The 21,772-nt window shown below is 35.2% G+C and overlaps 2 protein-coding genes across 7 annotated transcripts in view; one reads left to right on the plus strand and one right to left on the minus strand.

Moving 5' to 3' along the window:
• Window positions 1-9,579, plus strand: part of LHCGR (luteinizing hormone/choriogonadotropin receptor) — a 55,743-nt gene extending 46,164 nt beyond the window's left edge. For 2 of the 4 annotated variants that reach the window (XM_057497230.1, XM_057497231.1), the window contains one exon: window positions 4,060-9,579. In XM_057497230.1, the coding sequence (XP_057353213.1) occupies window positions 4,060-5,212 (1,153 nt within the window). In that variant the 3' untranslated portion in view covers window positions 5,213-9,579. Of the gene's footprint in view, window positions 1-692; window positions 4,004-4,059 lie in introns of those variants that run through there. The other 2 variants (XM_036925876.2, XM_036925875.2) reach the window with 2 other exon arrangements.
• GTF2A1L (general transcription factor IIA subunit 1 like) overlaps window positions 1-21,772 on the minus strand; it is a 59,445-nt gene that overhangs the window by 9,656 nt on the left and 28,017 nt on the right. For 2 of the 3 annotated variants that reach the window (XM_036925880.2, XM_036925879.2), the window contains exons 6-7: window positions 17,483-17,734; window positions 16,698-16,787 (exon numbers count right to left, since the gene is read on the minus strand). In XM_036925880.2, the coding sequence (XP_036781775.1) occupies window positions 16,698-16,787; window positions 17,483-17,734 (342 nt within the window). Of the gene's footprint in view, window positions 1-9,676; window positions 10,510-16,697; window positions 16,788-17,482; window positions 17,735-21,772 lie in introns of those variants that run through there. The other variant, XM_036925878.2, reaches the window with a different exon arrangement.

Consider the following 21,772-nt stretch of genomic DNA (forward strand, 5'->3'; position numbering starts at 1 on the left):
AATGCTATCACTAACGTACATTGGATGGGAGCTCCATTTCTATTCTGATGACAGATTTTGTTAACATTTTTCCTGGCTGCCTTGGCATTTCACATGCTTTCAAATTGAAAAGAGCATGCCTCAAAAGATAATCCCAGTGTCCCTATGCCACATTTACTATGATTTAGAAATTATATTATTCCCTCTGTGTCCTTCAGGCTCCAAAACCAGATGCCCTTCTAAGATACATAGCCAATCTCCATTCTCTCTTCTGTATCTTTTTTCTTTCCTCTTCTTTTTTTCCTACCAATTTGTAAGTTATATAGAGACAGCAGGGTAGTATGATGGAAGGACCCTGAGCTTCAGTTAACTTATATCAGAGTTTGATATGAATCCTTGGCAGTAATATTCCTGTAACACAGGGCATCCCTGGACATACATATCTTTTTGATGCTATTTCTCATCTGTAAGGGATCATTTGGCTTTCAGAACCATAAGAGTAAAGGGATCTGTTAAAGAATGTGACAGCACCTAGGGTACATTAGAAATATTATACTGTGTATCCTTCTTTTCCTTTTCTTTCATTTAGGTCTGACACATCTATCCTCCAGTGATCCTTTTTCTCACCCTTCCTACTCTTCTCACTCAATATTCTCTATATCCATTACCTTCCACAGAACTCTTTTGCAATAAGGCTTTTTTCTCATTAACAGGAAACCACTTCTGGGTAGAGTCAATGGTAAAAAGGAGTTGTTTGAGGAGAGGGAACACTTCAGCCCACTCTCAACAATCCTCATCAGCCCTCACCCCAAGCCTTCCTTCCCAAATGAGCATGCAATCTTGAGTTTGCTATACTAACACTGCTTTAAACAAGTCCCTTAATCCCCAGCATCCCCACAACTACCTGAAATTAATAAATAATCTAAGTCAAAAGAGTGTGCTCCCTGTGAAAACCTTTTGTAGTAATTCCCCTTCTCCCCTTCCCACAGATTGCTATTCTTGAGTCTCTGGAGTTCAGAAATTCTAGAGCCAGCCACTAAGCCTTACCAACTCTGACCAAAATATCATGTGTGTCCTTACTGCTGTGACTGACCCTGTTGTCCTACAATTCCTGTCTTTTCTAGTTTCTTTGTTCATTGTGACTGGAGCAGCGGTGCTTCTGCGTCTCCTTCCTCTAACTCAATATTCGTAAGCCTATACAAGTCCATTCACCCTCACTTCGCAGCACTAGAGACAGCTCTGTGCTGGGTTTTGTCAGTAAGCATGCTGCTGCCCTCAGGAGCCATCCCAGCACACAGATGTTAAGTAGCAACAATAGGTATTTGGTCTGAATCCAAAACGCCAAAGAGAAAAATTACTAGACATATGCCCAGTAGGACAAAATAAAGGGCAAAGGACCAGGGGAATGGGAGAGGGAACATATTTGACCTCTTATTGATAAAAATTTATTCAGAAGTCATGGCAGAAATTTTAGAAGCTCTAAATTAGTACCTCCAGCAGCTGAAGGTTTTGATAAGGGGGAAAGAGGAAGGGAAATCAAGGCAGCAATAACTGGAAAATTCTTACCTGATTTAATAAAGGCAATTATTTCAGGAATCATCCAGGGAACTTGCTTAAAATGTAGGCTCTGTTCTGAGAGTTTGATTCCAGATTTGAAGTACCAAATTCCCTGGTGATTCTGATGGACAGGATCCAAGGACCACACTTTGAAAAACACTGACTGAGAGAAAGTGAAATAGGGGAAAGGCCCCTGGACTATGGATATGAAGAGCTAGCACTGCCACCAATGACTCATGCTCAGGGACCTTAGGCAAGTCACTCACTGCCTTTAATCTTGATCTCCTTACCAATTAAATGAGGGGTTCAATAAGATAGTCTTGAAGAACCTTTCTAGTACTAAGAAGTAACCTATTTTCTTTAATTGTTCTTTGTAACCACCATCTCTCTTTAAAGATTAAAAAAATAGATAATTATGCTGATGTGCATGAGATGAGGACAAACAAGTGTCCTACTTGTATTTGATAACACAGGTGGGAGATTCCTATGCAGTCTTCTGTACACAGCAGGTCTTCTCTAGCTCCAAATTAGTTTCTATGAAATTCTAGCACCTTTTGGGATCCTGGGTCATGGAATTCTTTTTCTAAATCTGTGTTCTTTCCCTTCTGTAACTGTATTGCTCAAATACATCATTTTATCCACTCAATGAATCAGGTACACACTTCCTAATACAGAACATGAGAAGCTAAGTTTGAAAGTTAGAGAAAAATCTTCTTTCAATGTGTGAGGCGCCCTAAGGCAAAATACATATCTGTAATGGCCTTGAAAGAAAAATTATACCCATTTCTTCAGCTCCCAAGATTATATTAGCAGACTGTGGGCAAAGAGAAAATTTACTGAACCTATATGCATCGTACTGTACACACTCATGGGCCCTATGTCCTCTCAAATCCTCTCAGAGCCAGGATCACCCTGGCTTATTCATTCCACAAATACTTATTGAAGGATACTTTGAGCCAAAACTGTGTGAGACACTGAGATTTCAGAAATAAGTAAGACTGAGTCCCCTGACTTCAGGACTACGAAAGACTAGACTAATGGACTATTAAAGAAGACATGTATCATCACTAAGGCAACACAGCCTGAAAAGTACAATAATACTGAAGTGCAGCCATGGCAGAGAGAAGGGATGACAAACACCTTGACGGTGTAAATCAAGAAAGGCTTCATACAGGAGCATATCTTTAATGAGAGGAGGAATCCAAGAAAAAGATGAGGAAAGGAAGAAGAAAAAAACAGAACATACAAAGAGGGATGAAACAGTAGATTCTGAAAGCCACAAGTCACTGCATGTGACCAAAGGGAAGGCTGCATAGGGGATTTGCAAGAGATAATTCTAAGAATCCATAATATTCACTGAGCACTTAGTATGTATCAGGCATTATTCTAAACATTCTATATGTGTTAATGCATTTAATCCTTAGGACATCCCTAACAAAGCATGATTATCATTCCTATTTGGCAAATGAAGAACTTGGTGTTAAGTAACTCTCCCAGGTTTGCACAGTCTGTAAAGACTGTAACCCAAACAGTGTTGCTCCAGAGCCCATGCTCTCAACTGTGCAGCATTACTGCTTCTCATGCTTCTCAGAGATGAGACTGGAGGACGCAGAACCCAGATCAAGTTGGGATGAGGAGGTCATCACAAGGAGTGTGGACTTTAGCCCACAGCTACTGAGAACCTAGGAAAAGGTTGTGCCTAAGAAAAGCCATTCCAGGAGGAATGTACAGGTGGACTGGGAGAGGCCTAAAACTGGAAGAAGGATGCCAGGAAGAAAACTAATGTAATAGTCCCATAAGAGGGGATGGAAACCTGACCTCAAGCAGCAGCAGTGGGATTGGCAGGGAGTGGCAGAAGTGGAACTGTTTCGTCACTAAAGACAGAGTTCTTTTCCAACCACTCCCTGAATTTGACTCATACCCTCATAGTGTATCTGTTTCCACCATTTCTTCCTACTGTCCATGACTATATTCTTCCTCTGCTCCTCAGTTTTTAGTACTCTATCTTTGGTTTATTTCAGCTAGCCTAATTGATTAGCCAGGAACGTTAAGCACCAGCAAGTACACCAATAACAGACAATCTTCATCAACGCGAGCCTCACAATCCCATCCGTGTTCTATGACAGACAGAAACAGCTTGAAAGCAGTTTGGCTGACAGCTAAACAAGATAAATAGCTAAAATAATACCAAGAAAAAATTATTTTAGACTTAACAAGCATGTATTTGTCTCTAAATTTGTTTTCCAAAGAAAAGCTTCCTCTTTAAATGCCTTAAGTCGTTGTATCAATGTGTAAAATCTATATATATCAAAAAAGTCTAAATGGCTTTCTTAAGGAACTCCTACATCAGTTAGTTCTCAGATAATTTAACAAATAAATGTAAGACTGAGGCTGTTGTGGCTTTGTTGCCTTTTGTTTTTTAGCCTTTTAAACAGGATGAGTCTTAAATTTTTTAATACACATAATCACGTAAGAATACACAGTCTCTTAAAGTTTACCTTGAGCAAAATATTTTTCTTACAGTTATTCTGCCATCTTTGCTGAGAGTGAACTGAATATCTGGGACTATGACTATAGTTTCTGCTCACCCAAGATACTCCGATGTGCTCCTGAACCAGATGCTTTTAACCCCTGTGAAGATATTATGGGTTATAACTTCCTTAGGGTCCTGATTTGGCTGATTAATATCCTAGCCATCATGGGAAACACAACTGTCCTCTTTGTTCTCCTGACGAGTCGTTATAAACTGACAGTGCCCCGTTTTCTCATGTGCAATCTTTCCTTTGCAGACTTGTGCATGGGGCTCTATCTGCTGCTCATTGCCTCAGTTGACTCCCAAACCAAAGGCCAGTATCATAACTATGCCATAGATTGGCAGACAGGGAGTGGGTGTAGCGTGGCTGGCTTTTTCACTGTATTTGCAAGTGAACTTTCTGTCTACACCCTCACAGTCATCACACTAGAAAGATGGTACACCATTACCTATGCTGTTCAGCTCCACCAAAAGCTGCGATTAAGACATGCCATTCCAATTATGCTTGGAGGATGGCTCTTTTCTACTCTAATTGCCATCTTGCCTCTTGTGGGTGTCAGCAATTACATGAAGGTCAGCATTTGCCTCCCCATGGATGTGGAAACCACTCTCTCACAAGTGTACATATTAATGATCCTGATACTCAATGTAGTGGCCTTCATCATTATTTGTGCTTGCTACATTAAAATTTATTTTGCAGTTCAAAACCCAGAGCTGATGGCTACCAACAAAGATACAAAGATTGCTAAGAAAATGGCTGTCCTCATCTTCACCGATTTCACCTGCATGGCACCAATCTCTTTTTTTGCCATCTCAGCTGCCTTCAAAGTGCCCCTTATCACAGTAACCAACTCTAAAGTTTTACTGGTTCTTTTTTATCCTGTCAATTCTTGTGCCAATCCATTTCTGTATGCGATTTTCACAAAGGCATTCCGAAGGGATTTCTTTCTGTTGCTGAGCAAATTTGGTTGCTGTAAACATCGGGCTGAACTTTATAGAAGGAAGGATTTTTCAGCTTATACCTCCAACTGCAAAAATGGCTTCACTGGATCAAATAAGCCTTCTCAGTCCACCTTGAAAATGTCCCCATTGCACTGTCAATATACAGCTGTCCAAGATAAGACTAGCTGTAAAGAGTGTTAACTGTTACATCAGTAACCACATTATTGTACTTAATTAGGTAAAAATAAAAAACCTGTACCAGTATTTTAACAAACAGTTCATTTTAGGAAGTTATTTATTCTTAGGTACATTGGGCAAACAGATACCTCTACCTAGCTCAAAGTGTGGTCCATGACCATTGCCACTCTGAAAACTATTTGTCATTGGTACGTGATGACATAAAATAACAGAAGTTGTGAGTGTTTACAAACTTTTATAGCAATTTTGACAGTGATTTTATGTCTGTTGAGACTAATATTTTTTAAAAGTTGGTATCTTGCACATCTTTGATGTTTTCCTCATTTCATCTTTGTAATAATTTTTATCACATTTTATCAAAATATTAATCCATAACAGATTTGAAATTTAAAATAGCTGGTTCTTTTCCTCAGATAGTTGAGAAGCACTCTACAGATGCACAGTCCAATTGCTGTCTCGCTCATTTTCATATCCTTTCATTCACTGACACCTACCAATTATTCCATGAATTGTCTTTCACATGAGTTCTTTATTTTACATCCCTACTGCCACACCCATATTTCAGGCCATTTCCCTTTCCCGCTAGAGGATTACCATATAGCTCTCTCATTTTTATTCATACCCAATCTTTTGCATGTCCACATACTAATACCCACCACTGATTAATCTCCTAAAATCCTATCTCATACCTGCCAAGAAACTTGACCAGCTTGTCAGTAACTATAAATTTAAGTTTTAGCTCCTCACCTAACATTCAGAGTTCCAAAATTCATCCTCAAATCTGCTCACTTTATCTCCTGCTGTTATTCTACATGAAACAAGTTGTTCCACTTTTCCCTACCCATGCCCTATGCATCTCTATTCTGGTACCATGCCACTCTTATAATATGGAACACCTTCTTTCTCTGTCCCCCTTCTGCACACTAAGACCCCAGCTACAGGTTTATCTTCTTTATAGAGCTCTCAATCCACTCCCTCCCTAATCCACTTTAGTCCAGATATTACTTTTACCTGAAATGAAGTAGGGAATAATAAATATGTAAACCACAGTGGTTTCTGTCTTTGGACTTCGTTAGCACCTGACGTCTGTTATCATTCGTCTTTTATTCTACACTGCTGGGTATTATTATTATCTTTACATGTACATCTCTTATTTAACCTATGTTATAAATTTCCTTAGTGATATACTCATCTTTACTCTGTGTGCCTCCCACTATATTTATCCTACAGTCTTATACGTGGGAGGTGATTAATAATGTTTTAGCTGATAACTAACATATAAAATAATCTTAAAGTATTTCCCCTTATGAGATGGTCTTACAGAGAGTGTTTTCTTAATATGTATAATCTTCACACACAAATCATAAAAACATCAAATAGGTGAAGGGGAAAAATAGAATGCTTGATATCTTGATCTATGTGATGGTTACAAAAGTGTATACACATGTCAAAATTCATCAAGCTGTATGCTAAGATTTGTGCATTGTACTGTATGTATGCCCCCCCAAAAATTTAATGAAAAATGCCAAATACTCAAGAAATTGCTATTTCTATCTTGGTTTTTGTATTTTTGTTTTGTTTTGTTACCATTTTGATATTATCACTGATAGGTTGCAAAATGCCCAAAAGGGTGAATCTATCTGGAATAACTCATCTAAATTTACAAAATATTTTTTTTGTCCTCCATTCATAACATTTGTCATAAAGGACCTGGTTTTAGTTTTCTCAAAACTTATTAAGTCCATGTATAAATTAGAAATCTTTATGTCACAAAGACACAAAGATTTCAATAAATGTGTCCATAATTGGAAATAATCTTTCCTTCAAAGTGTGCAATATTCTTCATTAATATCAAGTTTCCTCCTAAAAGTTATTTTCATAAGCTTCCTACTTAATTTAGCTTTCTAGTAATAAATCACAAAGTTTTCTAGCTTAGAGTATATTTACATAAAAAATAGTATAATATTAACCTAATAATATGAGTCAAAAGAAAATCCCTAACTAAATTCCCCTGCTCACCACCCCAATTAACTATTGCTATTCATTCTTAAGTTATTCGTTTTCCTACACAACTTACATAACTGAAACTGACTGCCTCAACCAGAATTGGAATCTCATTGCCTTATGGAGTCTGAGTTGTACAGATAATTATTTACACATATAATAGCACACTGAATAACATAGACAAGCAATATATTCCAGACAAGGTCATTTCGTCAGTCCCTAAGAGATTAGTTGTGCAGACTCAGCAAGATCTTTTTCACCTATAGGGAGAGGTGGAAAGATATAAGAAAGCACTGAAGTATGAGAGCATGAGAAAAAGTCTGAAGTAAGAATTAGGATACATGATACTTTCACAAATTGCATTTAACACGGCAAACTGTAACCTCTGTGATAGAGATACTTTCTTCATTAAAGGGTATAAGAAGACATTTTCCAAGGTATTGTGTTTATAAGAATTTAGAAACTACTTTATGTTATTTGTTATAATATGCAACAAGGAATGCTTAGCCTAGACGCGATAAAGTTCCTTAAAGTGAAGTAATATATCAAAGCCAAGTCTTGGGTAAACTATCAACTTATAGGGCTTAAAGAATAATTTTCTCTTTTAATGTGGACTAGGATTTGTCTCTATGTTTACCACATGGGTGAAAAATATTTTTTTAACTATGAGTCATAACCCATCACTAGGTAGTGAAATCAGTTTAGTGGGTCAATAACATCGATTTTTTTTTAATGCAACAGAGCAGAATCAAATAAAAAAATATAGGAGGCTATCATGTGCTAAAGGCAAGCATGATGTTCTGAGACTTCGGTTTAATCTGTCTTTTGTGTGCCTACATACATGCAAACATATACTGGTTATTAAAATCTATTTCTTAATGTGGAAGCTGTCCAAAAGTTTTTGAAAACACTGGTTTAGAAAACTTCTTAAGAACTAGGACTTTTTTCTAGTATTACTTGAGACTAATAAAAGGGCACCAGGTCCAAAATAATTTGAGGCACCTCTTAAGTCTCTCATCATTAATTCTCTCATCATTATATTAGTATGCAAGGATAATTATTATTGCTTTTATTTTGTGATAAGCATACTTTAAAATTGTTCGGGGTTTTTTTTGCATTTTGAAAAGATTAGGGTCATGAAGGCACACAGAGACACAAATGGAACTACTGTGACTTTTTCCCCCAATGATAAAATGTACCACAGATATAAAAAGGACCAATATAACAGCAGCTTTTGTAATGTGCCACTTAAAAAAGAAATCACTAAAGCCAACTGACAGTCTAAAATTCACAGTGGAAAAAAGGAAAGGAATTTTTGAAACAACTATTATTGCCTCTGCCAAATACCTGAACCAACACATCAAACCCCAGTTCCCAAGCACATGTGCTTTGTCAATAAACTCAGCCCTTGATTTGCAATAAGGCTTGCCTAGGGCAAATACAGAGTGACTGGGTGATCCAGGAGGAAGGAAGCAGCACAAAGACTAGAAAGTTTATTCATGAGCCTGGCAAGGGGGTACATTTTGGGGGCACAAAGAATAAGTCCCCCCCCTTTTTGCCTTACATGTAGAAAAGATGGACATTCATGGTAGGCAACATCCATGAAGAGAGCCCATAGCTCCTGAAGTTCTCAAGAGCCAGAGAAGGATCTGGAATAGCAGTGGTGGTAAGGAAAAAGACAGTTACTCTGAGGATGAAGAGACACAGATGGAAGAGTTTGATTAGGGAACTAGCCTACTCACTAGTACTAACTGAATTCTCATATAGCTGCCAACTAAGCTAATGACAGTATCCCATACATGTGGTCCAAGGCCCAAAAGATTTTGAAAAGATCTACTAGTACCTAAATCCTTTGGAAGGCACAGGACAAGTATTGAAATAAATTAAACCTCCTAAGTGGGGTTGCCTCTGAAAAAGAATGGGGAATTTGCCCTGTGACCAGCCAGATCCAGGTATCTAATCCTTAGGGGGCTTCCGCAGACCATAACCCACTCATCGCACCACTGCTTTTTGTGTGATGATTACTGTCCTGGGAAACACCATGCAAGCCAAAACTAGGGATCCTAGACATACAGACCATGTACAACCACCCATTAAGAGTAGCAGAATGGTGGAGAAAATGTTCCTTTGAGGGATCTGATTCTTCTAAGGAAGAGAGTATAATGGAATAGCTTATTGGGATATTAATTTGCTTTGCTTTTATTGCTACAGGAAAATGGGAGCTAAACTTTATTTTCTCTCTCTGATTTTAAGACAGTCATCCAGGTCTTTTTGTCTTGTCAAATGAGATTTCCTAGTCATTGCAGAAGGTTCCTAAAGAGAACATATCTTCTTGACTGTTCTTTTAGAAAGCCTAAACTCAATGAGGGGATTCCTTGTTAGGAAAAAGGAAGAGTGTCTTTGAAGGGGGAAAGAGTTTGCAAATGGGTCTTCCACTGAAAAAAAAAATTAGGGAGAGAAATTCCACCATGACTAAGAAAATAGAAGTCTGAAGTTTCAAGAAGTGGACTAGGAACCTAACACAATCCCTTACAATCCCCCAAGAAGATAGTAGGACGTAAAGAAGAATGGCCTGGCCACATGATAAGCCCAAAGAGCCTTATTCTTAGCTCCAGGGATCCTGGCTTCAGCAGATTTCCATGTTCAAGTATAGTATAGGCTCAACAGAGACATCTGTCTCCAACGGGCCACCTGGGCTCACACAATCAGCATACTGCTAGTGACAAATGCAGACTGAATACCCAGAGAAGCCTTCTTGAATATCCTGCTACTTACAAAAATCTCCAGGATCTTTTGTAACATGGTTTGGAGAAAAATGGGAGGAACAGTGGTCCCAACATCATACTGATTTTACTATGAAAGGGAATTTGGAGTTAGATTTATATTTTACTTCAAGATTAAAGAAATGTGACATTTCTTTATGCTCCATCATATCTGAGGCATCTATACTTTGTAATGATAGATGAGAGGGGTTTTTTTGAAAAAAGAAACCCTGTTAAAACAGTAAATGAAAGAAATATAAAATTGTATATTTGTATCTGCATCTGAATTATAATTTTATTAAATTCCATAAACAGTAAACTAAAAATATGAGCAGCTCTGTACTGGACTATATTTAAAATAAAAATAAGTTTCACAATATGTGATATAGTCCCACTGATGTTTATGATATATGGATCTCATAAGTTTTACCACTCTGCATCACCAATGGCTTTTGCAAATACATAGTCTTTCCCTCCAAAACACATAATACCATCTTTCAAATAGAATTTCCATTTGTTCTTGCTTCGATGAATCTGGAGGGAAAAAAATAATCTAAATTAATTAATTTTACAAGTTAAAGGATCATTTACATTTCTTTGTATATACATGGGTTTATTCTGACCCTAAATGGGAGTTCATTCAAAACTCAAATATTTGAGTTCCTGTGTCTGATGTTGTTTTAGGCACTGGAGATATATCAGTCTTTTTAAACATTTTTTTAAAATCAGGAAAAAATTACTATCTGAAGAGTTTGCATTTTATTAAGAATGGGGGAAATGGAAACCTAATGAAAACATAAAATTAGAAAGAATAGTAAAAGGTGGTAAGTGCTATGAAAAACAGAACAGGACAAGACCACAAATACAGAGGCGGGATTATAATTTTAAATAGGACTGTCAGGGTGGACCTGATTGATAAGGTATCCTTTGAGCAAAGACTTGAAGAAGGTGAGGGATAAAGCCAGGAAGACATTGACTAGAAGAGCATTCTAGGCAAAGGGAGCAGAAGTTCAAGTCCTGAGGAAAGGCATGCCTGCATTGTTCAAAACTAGCAAAGAGTTCAGTATGTGGGCAAAGGAATAAACAGAGAAGATATAATTATCATCATGAATGAAAAAAAGTAGTGCATTTTTTTTTATTTTATCATTAATCTACAATTACATGAAGAACATTATGTTTACTAGGCTCCCCCATTCACCAAGTCCCCCCGCCAAACCCCATTATAGTCACTGTCCATCAGCGTAGTAAGATGCTGTAGAATCACTACCTGTCTTCTCTGTGTTGCACAGCCCTCCCCATGACCCACCCCCTGACATTATACATGCTAAACGTAATGCCCCTTTTCTTTTTCCCAGCCCTTAGTGCTTCATTTTGAAAAAGAAAGTCAATAAAGCACCAAGCACGGTGAGAAGACAGAGTTTACAATCTATTAGATACTACTGGGCTATTCTTTGGATTCAATAAATAAGCCTACATACAGACAAAATAAAACTAGGAAATCCTACTACCTCAAAAAGTAAGAAATCATAAAATCATTATTAATTCTGGGTAAACCACAAGAGACAATTTAAACACCTTAGAAATCAAGGGTAAAAATTAAACCTATTTATTGATTGCAAATAGTTAAATCAAGGAAAGAAACATATGACTAGTATTCAGATGTATTTTGTGAAGCTTAATATGATTAATATGCCCCATAACTATTTCTCTGTGCTCATCTTTGTTCCCCCTTCAATCTATTATAAACATAGTAGCCACTATGGTCTTGTTAAAAACAAACCAGATGTCATTTCTTTACTCAAACCTGTCCAATGACTTCCCATCTAAAAACTAAAGTCCTTAAGAAAGACTACAAGATTCTGATTTTCCCCTCACTTACCGCCTTGGCTTCCTCACTGTTCCCTGAACACACAACTATTCTGCTACTGTTTCTTCTGTCTGAAATGCTTTCAACTAAATATCTTCATAAGAAAATATCTTACCTCCCTTTGATCCTTACACTATCATGTTCTCAGTAAGGCCTCCCCGGACATCCCATCTAAAATTCCAACCTACTCCTCCTTAACAACATTAAAACACCAAACTCTATAAATTCAATGTGATCTCAATGAAAACATAAAAAGGGTTTGTTTTAAACCAGACAAGCTGATTCTGAAGTCAATACAGAGAATTAAACAATAATATTCTGGAAAACATTTTAAAGAACTACCAACGCTACCAGATACTACAAACTTCAATGATTAAACCAATGTAGTATAGGCTAATGGACAGAGAAACCAAAGGTTTGAGAAATCAAGAAGCAGATCCAAACATATATAGAATTTAGTAGATGATAAAAGAATCATTCTCCTATAAATGGACATGAAATAGGCTTTTCAATAAATAATGTTAAGAAAGTTGGGTAGCCACCTGGAAAAAACGGTTGGAATCATATATCACATTATACACCAAGATAAACATAAAACCAATCAAGACTTACATTTTAAAAAGGAAACCAAAGAAATACTAGAAGAAAACATGGGTGAATCCCTATAAAATCTTGAGGTAAGAAAGAACTTTCTATTCATGACTCAAAATTCAGAAGCCATAAAAATAAAGGTTGACAAATTCAACAAATGCATAAAGGAATGAAAAAGCATTGAAAGCAAACAACTGAGGAAAAGTATCTCTGCATATACCAAGGACTAATCTCCCTAAAAATAATACAGAGTTCTTAGATATCAATAAATAGACCAATAATATAATTGTTTTAAAAAATAAACAAAGGCTATGAACAAGTTCACATAAAAATAAATACAAATGGTCCTTAAACACATGAAAAGTTAAAAATTTCACCAAGAGAGCATTTTTCACCTTTCATAACAGCAAAGATCCAAATGTTTTATTACACTTTATTGGCAAGGCTGTAGATAAAGAAGTACTCTCAAGCATTGTAATGAAATTATATACTGGAATATCTTCTATAAAAGAATTCTGGCAATATCTAACCAAATACATTTGCCCTTTGATCCTGTAATCCCACTTGTGAAAATTTATTTATAGGTATAACTACACACATATGTAATATCTTATGTACATGGTTACTCAAAAGCAAATGACTGAAAAGTTAACTCAAATATTCATCAATAGGGGATCAGTCAGATAAATTTTAATAATTCTACAATGGAATATTTTACAATTACAAAAATACTAGCATGAAGATCTCCAAGATACATTGTTAATATCTTAAAAAGACAAGGTGTAGAATATAGTGTTGTCTATGCTATCTATTAGACTGGTACTTGAATAAAAAGCTTCTATAAATATATTAAGATACTAATATAACTGGTTATTTGCATTCAAGGCAAGGACAGGAAACTACTGGTAGGAAGCACAAATGGTAAAGAAGTGAGAACCAAAATTTTTATGATATAACTTTTAGTGTTTTCATTTTTTAACATGTATGCAGTACCTATTCAAAAAATAAAATAGAGATACTATGCTACATACTTAGCAATCACTCACTGTACTAATATTTAAGGGACAAAGATGACTATAAGCAAAAGTTTGCTAAACTGTTAAATGAAGATGCAGTACATTCAAATAGTTTTACATTCTACTATAAATAGTATTCTATGTATAGCACAGGACATTCCCATCTATAGAAAAATGTTTCACTTCACAATTAATCTTCCCTGTAATATCCATATTACACTTTTATATTAATCTTAGACATTCTCCAGGTCTCTGAAATAACATATCCACACCCTTTAACTAATTCTCACTCAGCATGTTGACCTTCATTTAACACTTTTTCACTGCACATCTTAATATTTTGAAAGTTTTTCCCCAATTGTTAACTTATAAATTTTAAAGGTAAATTCTATGTTAATCATAGCCAGATATTAACAGAAAAAAAAGGCACTTCTCAAAGTTTAAAGAGTATGCAAATAACCTGGGAGTCTTGTTAAAATGCACAACCTGATCCAGTACTCCAGAGCAAGACACAAAATTCTGCATTTGTAACACTCTGCTAGGGGAACTGATGCTACTGGCCTGCAAAGCACACCAAGTAGTAAAGCTCTTAAAAGACTGTTGAAAAGTCTTTTGACTTAGTTGAGTTTATTTTCAATACTACTTGAAAGAAGCCAACCAATTACCAGAAATTCACTATAACACTGGTCCACCCCCCAGCCCCACTTTGACCTTATAGATCATTATCTTTGCTAGCTATCTTCTGGCTTCATTACCCTGCCTTCAAAAGCATTTCAATGGTTCCCCAATGCCCTTATTGAGACTAAAATTTTTAGTTCTGTTCTTAAAATATTAATTAGAGAACACTCTCAGACAACCAGATTTGTTAACACTATACATCTAATATCACTCCTTTTATCTACTCCACAAGATTATTATAAGAAGCAAAAGACAATGTGTGAGAAAATACTTTGAAAAATACAAAGCACTATATGATTAATTACAAGCTATTTCCCACAATGCAGTACAACAAAGGATACTATATCTATAATAGTCTAGAAAATTCTTTGTGACTGTATGAATTGCATATATAATTTAGTGCCTTACAGTTATAGAAGGCAATACACTTTTTATGAGAAAATGAAACGTTTCAAACAGAACTGCCACATGTCTATTACCTATTCTTTCTTATGCTTATGTTTATCATCATCTAAATTGCATTTCTATCTATATAAAATGTTATAGGGCATAAAATCTTATTTTTAGAGAAAAGAAATTTTTTTACAGCAATTCAAAACACCATCCTCTGCATATTTCCCTAGAGTACATTGAAATTGTTACTGAAAGAAGATCAAAGATATAAATATGCATTAGTCATCAGGGGAATGCAAATCAAAACTACAGTGAGATACCACTTCACACCCACTAAGATGGCTAGAATCAAAAAGTGTAAACAAGAATATGGAGCAATCTAAACCCTCATTCACTGCTGGTAGGAATGAAAAATGATACAGCCACTTTGAAAAACAGTCTGGTAGTTCCTTAAACTATTACCACATGACCCAGGAATTCCACTCCTAGGTACATACTAAGAGAAATGAAAATACACTATGTTCACAAAAAAATTAATTATATATGCATGCTTATATATAAATGCTTATTATAGCAACATTTTTATAATAGGAAAAAGGTAGAAACAACCCAAATGTCCAACAATAGAGGAGTGAATGAGAAAAATGTGGTATATCCATTCAACGGACTAGTATTCAACAATAAAAAGTAATAAAGAAATGTTATATGCCACAACATGGACAAATCTTGAAAGACTGTGTGAGGTAAAAGAAGGCAGTCACAAAAGACCACATATTATATGATTCCATTCATATGAAACTCCAGAATAGGGAAATCTAAAGAGATAGTAGAATAGTGATTCCTCAGGCCTAGGGGTAGGGAAGGGAGTAAATGAGGAGATAAGAGTGTGAGAAGAAATAAAGGGTATAGGGTTTCTTTTTGAGGTGATAAAAATGTTCTAAAATTGACTGTGTTAATGGTTCTACATATCCATGAATACATAAAACCACTGACTTATACACTTTAAATAAGTGAACTGTATAGTATATTAATTATATCTTTTTAAAAAGATGTAAATATGCATATTCATAAATATTAATTAAAGATAAAAACTGACCATTTCTACTACATAATCACAGTCATAGTGTTTTTTAAAAGGCAGTTTTATATTTTAGTTGCTAAAGTTAAATTGCTAATAACGTAAGTTCTAGGCTTGAAACCTGAGAGGTGCCTTCAACTCTCTTGTATTGATCATTCTCTAATGTCCAACTAATCACCAAGTCCCAATAATTGATCCATCATAATCTCTGACTTTTCTATGTTCTACACTGCTATCCCTAGTCTGGGATCTGGTTATTTCATGTCTGCACCAGCCCTGTTGTTCTTACCATTTGTCTCTTCTGAAACAGCAAACACTGCCCCTTTGCCAATTATAATTTTCTCAGTATCATCCTCAGAAATTGTCCACCTAATCAAGTTTGGACTTCTCCTACTAGGATTCTAGATTTTCCAATCAGTCCCAACTCTGTCCCTAACCCAGCCTCACTTCCTAACACATCCAAAAGGAGAACATTCAAGGCTATTTCTTCACTATACCTTGTACATTCTATACACATTCATTTCTCTGCCTTTTAGCAGGCTGTTCTACTCTGAATGCCTACTCTATACACTTATCTATATCTTACAAGTCATTCAAGACCTATTTCAAGGCCCCATATCACCCATGAAGGATTTGTGGAGAACTCCAAGTACAAATGATTTCTTACATCTCCTAGCCACTTTTAGGAGTTACTGTCTGTGCCAGATCTTAGCATTTGATTTACATGCCACTTATCTTAGCATTTCATTTATATGCCATGTATTTTACCATTTGACTTACCTGTCACATACCTTAGCTTTTGATTTACCTACCATCTTATTGTATGCTATTCTATTATTCCATACAGAAACACCTTGTTTCAGTAAGATTTTCACCTCAAGAGAAGGGCTTTTTTGGTATTACTTTTTTGGTATTACTGAGACCACACAGCACAGTGTTAGACCCAAAATATACCCATAAAACTTAACAAATTAACTAGCTATTTCAAGATTAAATTAACTGTGAACTGTAACTCAGCATTATTTCCAATCATTTTATATATACCTTTCTATTATAAATGTAATTAATCAACCCAAAGTCTAAAAGATGAATGCAGTACCTTGTCATACTGACAGACAATTACATTATCCGTGTCAAACAGGTCTGGCACATCCTGCTCACTAACATCATCTCCAGAATTTAAAGCCTCCTAAAAATGAAAGATGATCACATTAAGGAACTTCACGGTGCTTTGATTTTGTAAAGATGGAGAGACATATAGAGATAAAGGAAATCAGAGAAACAGAATAATTTTGTACTTAAAAGTTAAATAGTCTGGTTTTGAATCCCAGCCTGGCCACTGAGTAACTACAAAACTAACCTTCAGCAAGTTATTAAAACTCCTCATGCCTCAAGTTTTCTCATCTTCAGAATGAGTATAATAATAAGACCCATAGGGCAATGGAAATGTTAAACAACATAAGGCACATAAAACTTAGCAAGGGATCTGGCACATACATAGAGCCACCATAACAATAGCTACTACTATTTACATGCTTCTTAATTACCACATTTCACAAAGATTTTGCATTTTACTGTACTTATTAGGATTAGAGCAGATACTATATACTTCTACCCTAGCTGTCTTCTTTATGCTCACTCCCATCCTCTAAGCCTCTCACTATTCCTAGTTAAGATCACCAAATATAGTAGCTGATTCCTAAATACATAATACTGGTTTAAATTACCAGTAAGTTTCTAATTAAATGTTTAAATACTAGTGTACAAATAAGCCTCACTTTAAGACTAAAGACAGAGTTAATCTCAATGTCCTCTTGGTTCCAAAGTATATTAAAGTAGTTATACATTTAATTTTTAAAGTTTCAGCTCAAAAGTGATCCTCACCTCTTCCACAATGTCTATGTGAGGGTCTTCATTATCACTAGTGTTGGCAGTTGAATCTTCATTTGCTATACTATCAGCTTCTTCTTCAAGTACCTTCAGGTGTCTTGCATCAATAATTCCTAGAAATTCATTCTCATCTACATCTCTTGTACTTCCTATTCTGTCATTGGAAGATGTATCACCAGTTCCATCTACTTCATCAGTATCATCATCAGTTGTCTGAATGCTTAAATCCATCTGAGTATTAGAATCCTAAAAAGAGAAAAAAAAAGCAATAAAATTTTTCAAGTCAAATAAGGTGTATAAAACACTGAATCACACAAAATATAAAATTACTTAAAAATTTTACAATGGTCACTTAAAATATATTTCTTTCCTAATTTTGAATTTTAGAACACCACTAGCAATTTTATGTAATATGGAAACAATTCTTAAATTATAAGTAAACTTACACTTACAGTCATCTATAGACAGCAAATGAGCTTACTAGTTTCAGATAATATGTACAAGTTTTTCTATAACACCACCTTAATTTATATAATATAGTACCTGCTAAATTTAACTATTTCATTTATTATACTTTCCAATCTAAAGACTTGGATTGTCAGGATGGATTAAAAAACAGGATCTGACTATATGCTATAGATCTAAGGACACACATAGGTTGAAAGTAAAAGATGGAAAAAGAAACTCCATGCAAATAATAACCAAAAGAGTTGAGACAGCTATGCTACTATCAGACAAAATAAACTTTAAGTCAGACATTATTACTAGAAAAAAAAATTATATAATGAAAATCAATTCAGCAAGATTTAACAACTTAAAGCACATATGCACAAAACATCAGTGCTCCTAAATATATGTAACATTGACAGATTTGAAGGGAGAAATAGCTCTACAAATGAAGCTTAAAATATGAATAAAGTTGCTCTTTATAGTGTTATTTTTAGTACTATTTATGATAGCACCCAAACCCATGAAATACTTAGATAAAAACCTAACAGAATATGTGCATTATGTGTGTGTAAAGAACTACAAAACATTAATGAGAAAAGCCAAAGACCTAAATAAATAGTAAATGTATCATACCCAGGAATTGGAAGACTCATTATTGTGAAGGTGTCAATTCTCCCCTTTCTGATCAATAGATCCAACAAAACACAAATCAGAGTTCCAGCTGGTCTTTTTTGTAAAAATTGGCAAGCTCATTCTTTTATGTGAAAAAGCAAAGAAAGTAGAACAACCAAAACAATTTTGAAAAAGAACAAAATTGAGACTCCAACTCTCTGATGTCCACACTAACTATAAAGTTACCCTAATCAAGATAGTGTAGTACTAGTGAACAGACACATAGAGTAATGAAACAGTGACAGTTGAGAAGTAAACCAACACACGTACGGTAACTGATTTTCATTAAAGGTAAAGTGCTTTAGGTACTGGATGCACTTTAGACAACTCAATGGAGATAGGATAGTCTTTTCCACAAGTGATGTTAAAACAACTGAACAACCATATGCAAAAAAGAGTACCTAAATGCTAACCTTGCACTATATACAAAAATTAATGAATCACAGTCCTAAATGTAAAATCTATAAAATTTTTAGAAGCATGAGATCTTTGCAACCCTTGGTTGGCTAAGACACACAGCAGAAATCAAAAGGAAAAATAGTGAATTAAGACTTCATCGAAATCACAAGCTTCTCCTCCAAAATGCAGTATTAAATAGCAAGGAAGTGAAATAACTATAAATCTTACACATTGCTAGCAGAAATGCAAAATCCCACCATATATTGCTGGTGGAAATACAGCCATTCTGGAAGTGAGTTTGGCAGTTTCTTACAAGCATATATGTATCATATGACCTAGAAATCCTACTCCTAGGTATTTATTCAAAAGAAAAGAAAATCTAAGTCCACACCAAAACAAGCAAAAACCCTGCACATGAATGTTTTTAGGGGCTTTATTTACAAATTCCAAAAACTGAAAACAACCCAAATATCCAAATGGTGAATGGATAAACAAACGGTGGAACAGAATATACTCATATATGCAACATGAATGAATTAAATGTACTATGCTAAAGTTACATATTGCACGATTCTATTGTTCAACATTCTGGAAAAGGCAAGCTTATACCAAAAGAAAATAGATCAGCGGGTGACTGCCAGGGACCAGAGGTAATAGGAGGGTATGGACTACAAAAACATATCGTAAATGTTATCTCAGTTTGGTAGTGATTATAGAACTGCAAGCATATGTCAAAATTCATACTGTATATTTAAAAACTGTACACCTAAAAAAGGTAAATTTTAATTTTTGTAAATTATAGTTCAATGAGTTAGATTTCTTAAAAAGTAAATTATGGTAAGGTTAGTCCTAGACCTAAATTACAGGTTGGAATTGGCTTTTCATTTTAGTATCAACAAGTAGCGAAAATCTTAACCACAGATCTGCAAAATGAATCAGAGCTCCCATGGTACTTTACCAGATTAAGTATCTGTTTATTAAGGAATATTAAGTATTCTAGGACTCTTCTAATTGAATTCATGTAGCATCATCTTTATTTTACTTAAACTGATAAGGTCCTCTTTACTCTGGGAGAGGAATAAGATTACAAATACAAATTTAATATCAATGAACTGCAAAAGTTTTGTCATTCTCAACTTCTTTCTTCAGAAGCACTTCCACCAAGCATTGGAAAGTTCATATGATTTTCTGACTTCCATCTCTTTTTCCAAGGTGGTAATTTGACCAAAACAGCCAGTAGTTTTGCAGCAACATCCCTAATAGGTACTGCAGGACATCCCTAATAGAAAGACCCAAGTCTGTCATAAGGCCAAATATCTACTACATAGATCATCGATGAATTCCAAGTCAAATTGTTATGAGGAGGCTTTCATTCTCTCTCAAATAGTAAAAATCTCTCCAATGATCAATCAAAGACTTCAAACATTGTCTCTTTAAAAGCCAGAAAAATTCTGCATGAAGAACTTAACACTTTGCCCACATTTTCTAACAAATGTCTTGGAGAAGACAATTACTCAATACCTTCGCTCTAATGTATCTGAGTTTCACACCAGCCAATGAGACTTCTTTTAAAATTATTGGCTGTGTTTTACCATTAATGCATGCCAAGTGCTAAAAGAGAGAACAAAGCTTTCTTTACTGAAGCAGTAAACCATGTGTTGCCAAGAGCTCCATCAGTGTAAAGAGTACCACATTTTGCTAAGGAAAAAAATTTTTGTGACAAAGATGTCAGTTTCCAGCTTCCAAAAAAGGTCTCACAACATAGGAATTTTTGATGGTACCAATGTGCAAATAAAAATCAGATGCTATCTTACTATGCTGATGGACAGTGACTGTAATGGGGTATGTGGTGGGGACTTGATAATGGGGGAGTCTAGTAACCATAATGTTGCTCATGTAATTGTACATTAATGGTACCAAAAAACAAAAAATCAGATGCTAGCTATCCCAAGATGCACTAGTATTTTTATCCTGTGGAATGTTAAAGCAAAGTCACTGTTGATTCTTCTATGAATTCTAGCTGAATATGAAAAAAATGTCAACTGTTCTAGTGCAATGATGTCATCTATCAGAGGCACTGCTTCCATTTTCTCTCTCTGCTCTAAAACAAACCAGCTCAATGATTTCCAAGAGTCTCAGCTTCACTAAAGTCTCTTCAATTGTATAGATCCTCTGTGCCTGTGTAGTATAATAAGCAAATGCATAGGATGCTTCAAGATAAAACTTTGTCAAATCCAGCTTCCAATCTTTTCAATTTGAGCTTTCCTCTAATGAAAGAACCATATTTTTCAATGGCTGGTAAGAACTGACAGAACTTCATACCCAGATGTGGGGATAAATTAAAAAAAAAGAGAGAGAGAGAGAAACTTAAGCTATAACATACCTTCTTTTCACATTTTCAAAATAAACTATGTGAAATCCAGTTGCCTCTAATGATAATGGCAGGGCACATCTTCTTTAATTCTTAACAGAAATGTAATCCAGATATGTATCATGACATAGTGACAATAATGATTATGTATTACCTGGCCATGTACAGTAGAATCCCATGTCACTCTACTCTTATTTAGCATGAAATATACCTTCACATATTTGGGAAAATATAATATTTTCTTAAATCAGCTTTTTTCCTATAAAGTGTCTAATTAAGAAATAAAATTCTTACACTGAGGAATAACTTAACATAGTAATACACACTTTAAAATAGAAACACAACAAATATTGTCAGGAATATATTTTATGAAACAATAAGAATGTTAAACC

Source organism: Manis pentadactyla, chromosome 2 (assembly GCF_030020395.1).
Source record: "Manis pentadactyla isolate mManPen7 chromosome 2, mManPen7.hap1, whole genome shotgun sequence".
In the NCBI taxonomy this organism is placed as follows: Eukaryota; Metazoa; Chordata; class Mammalia; order Pholidota; family Manidae; genus Manis; species Manis pentadactyla.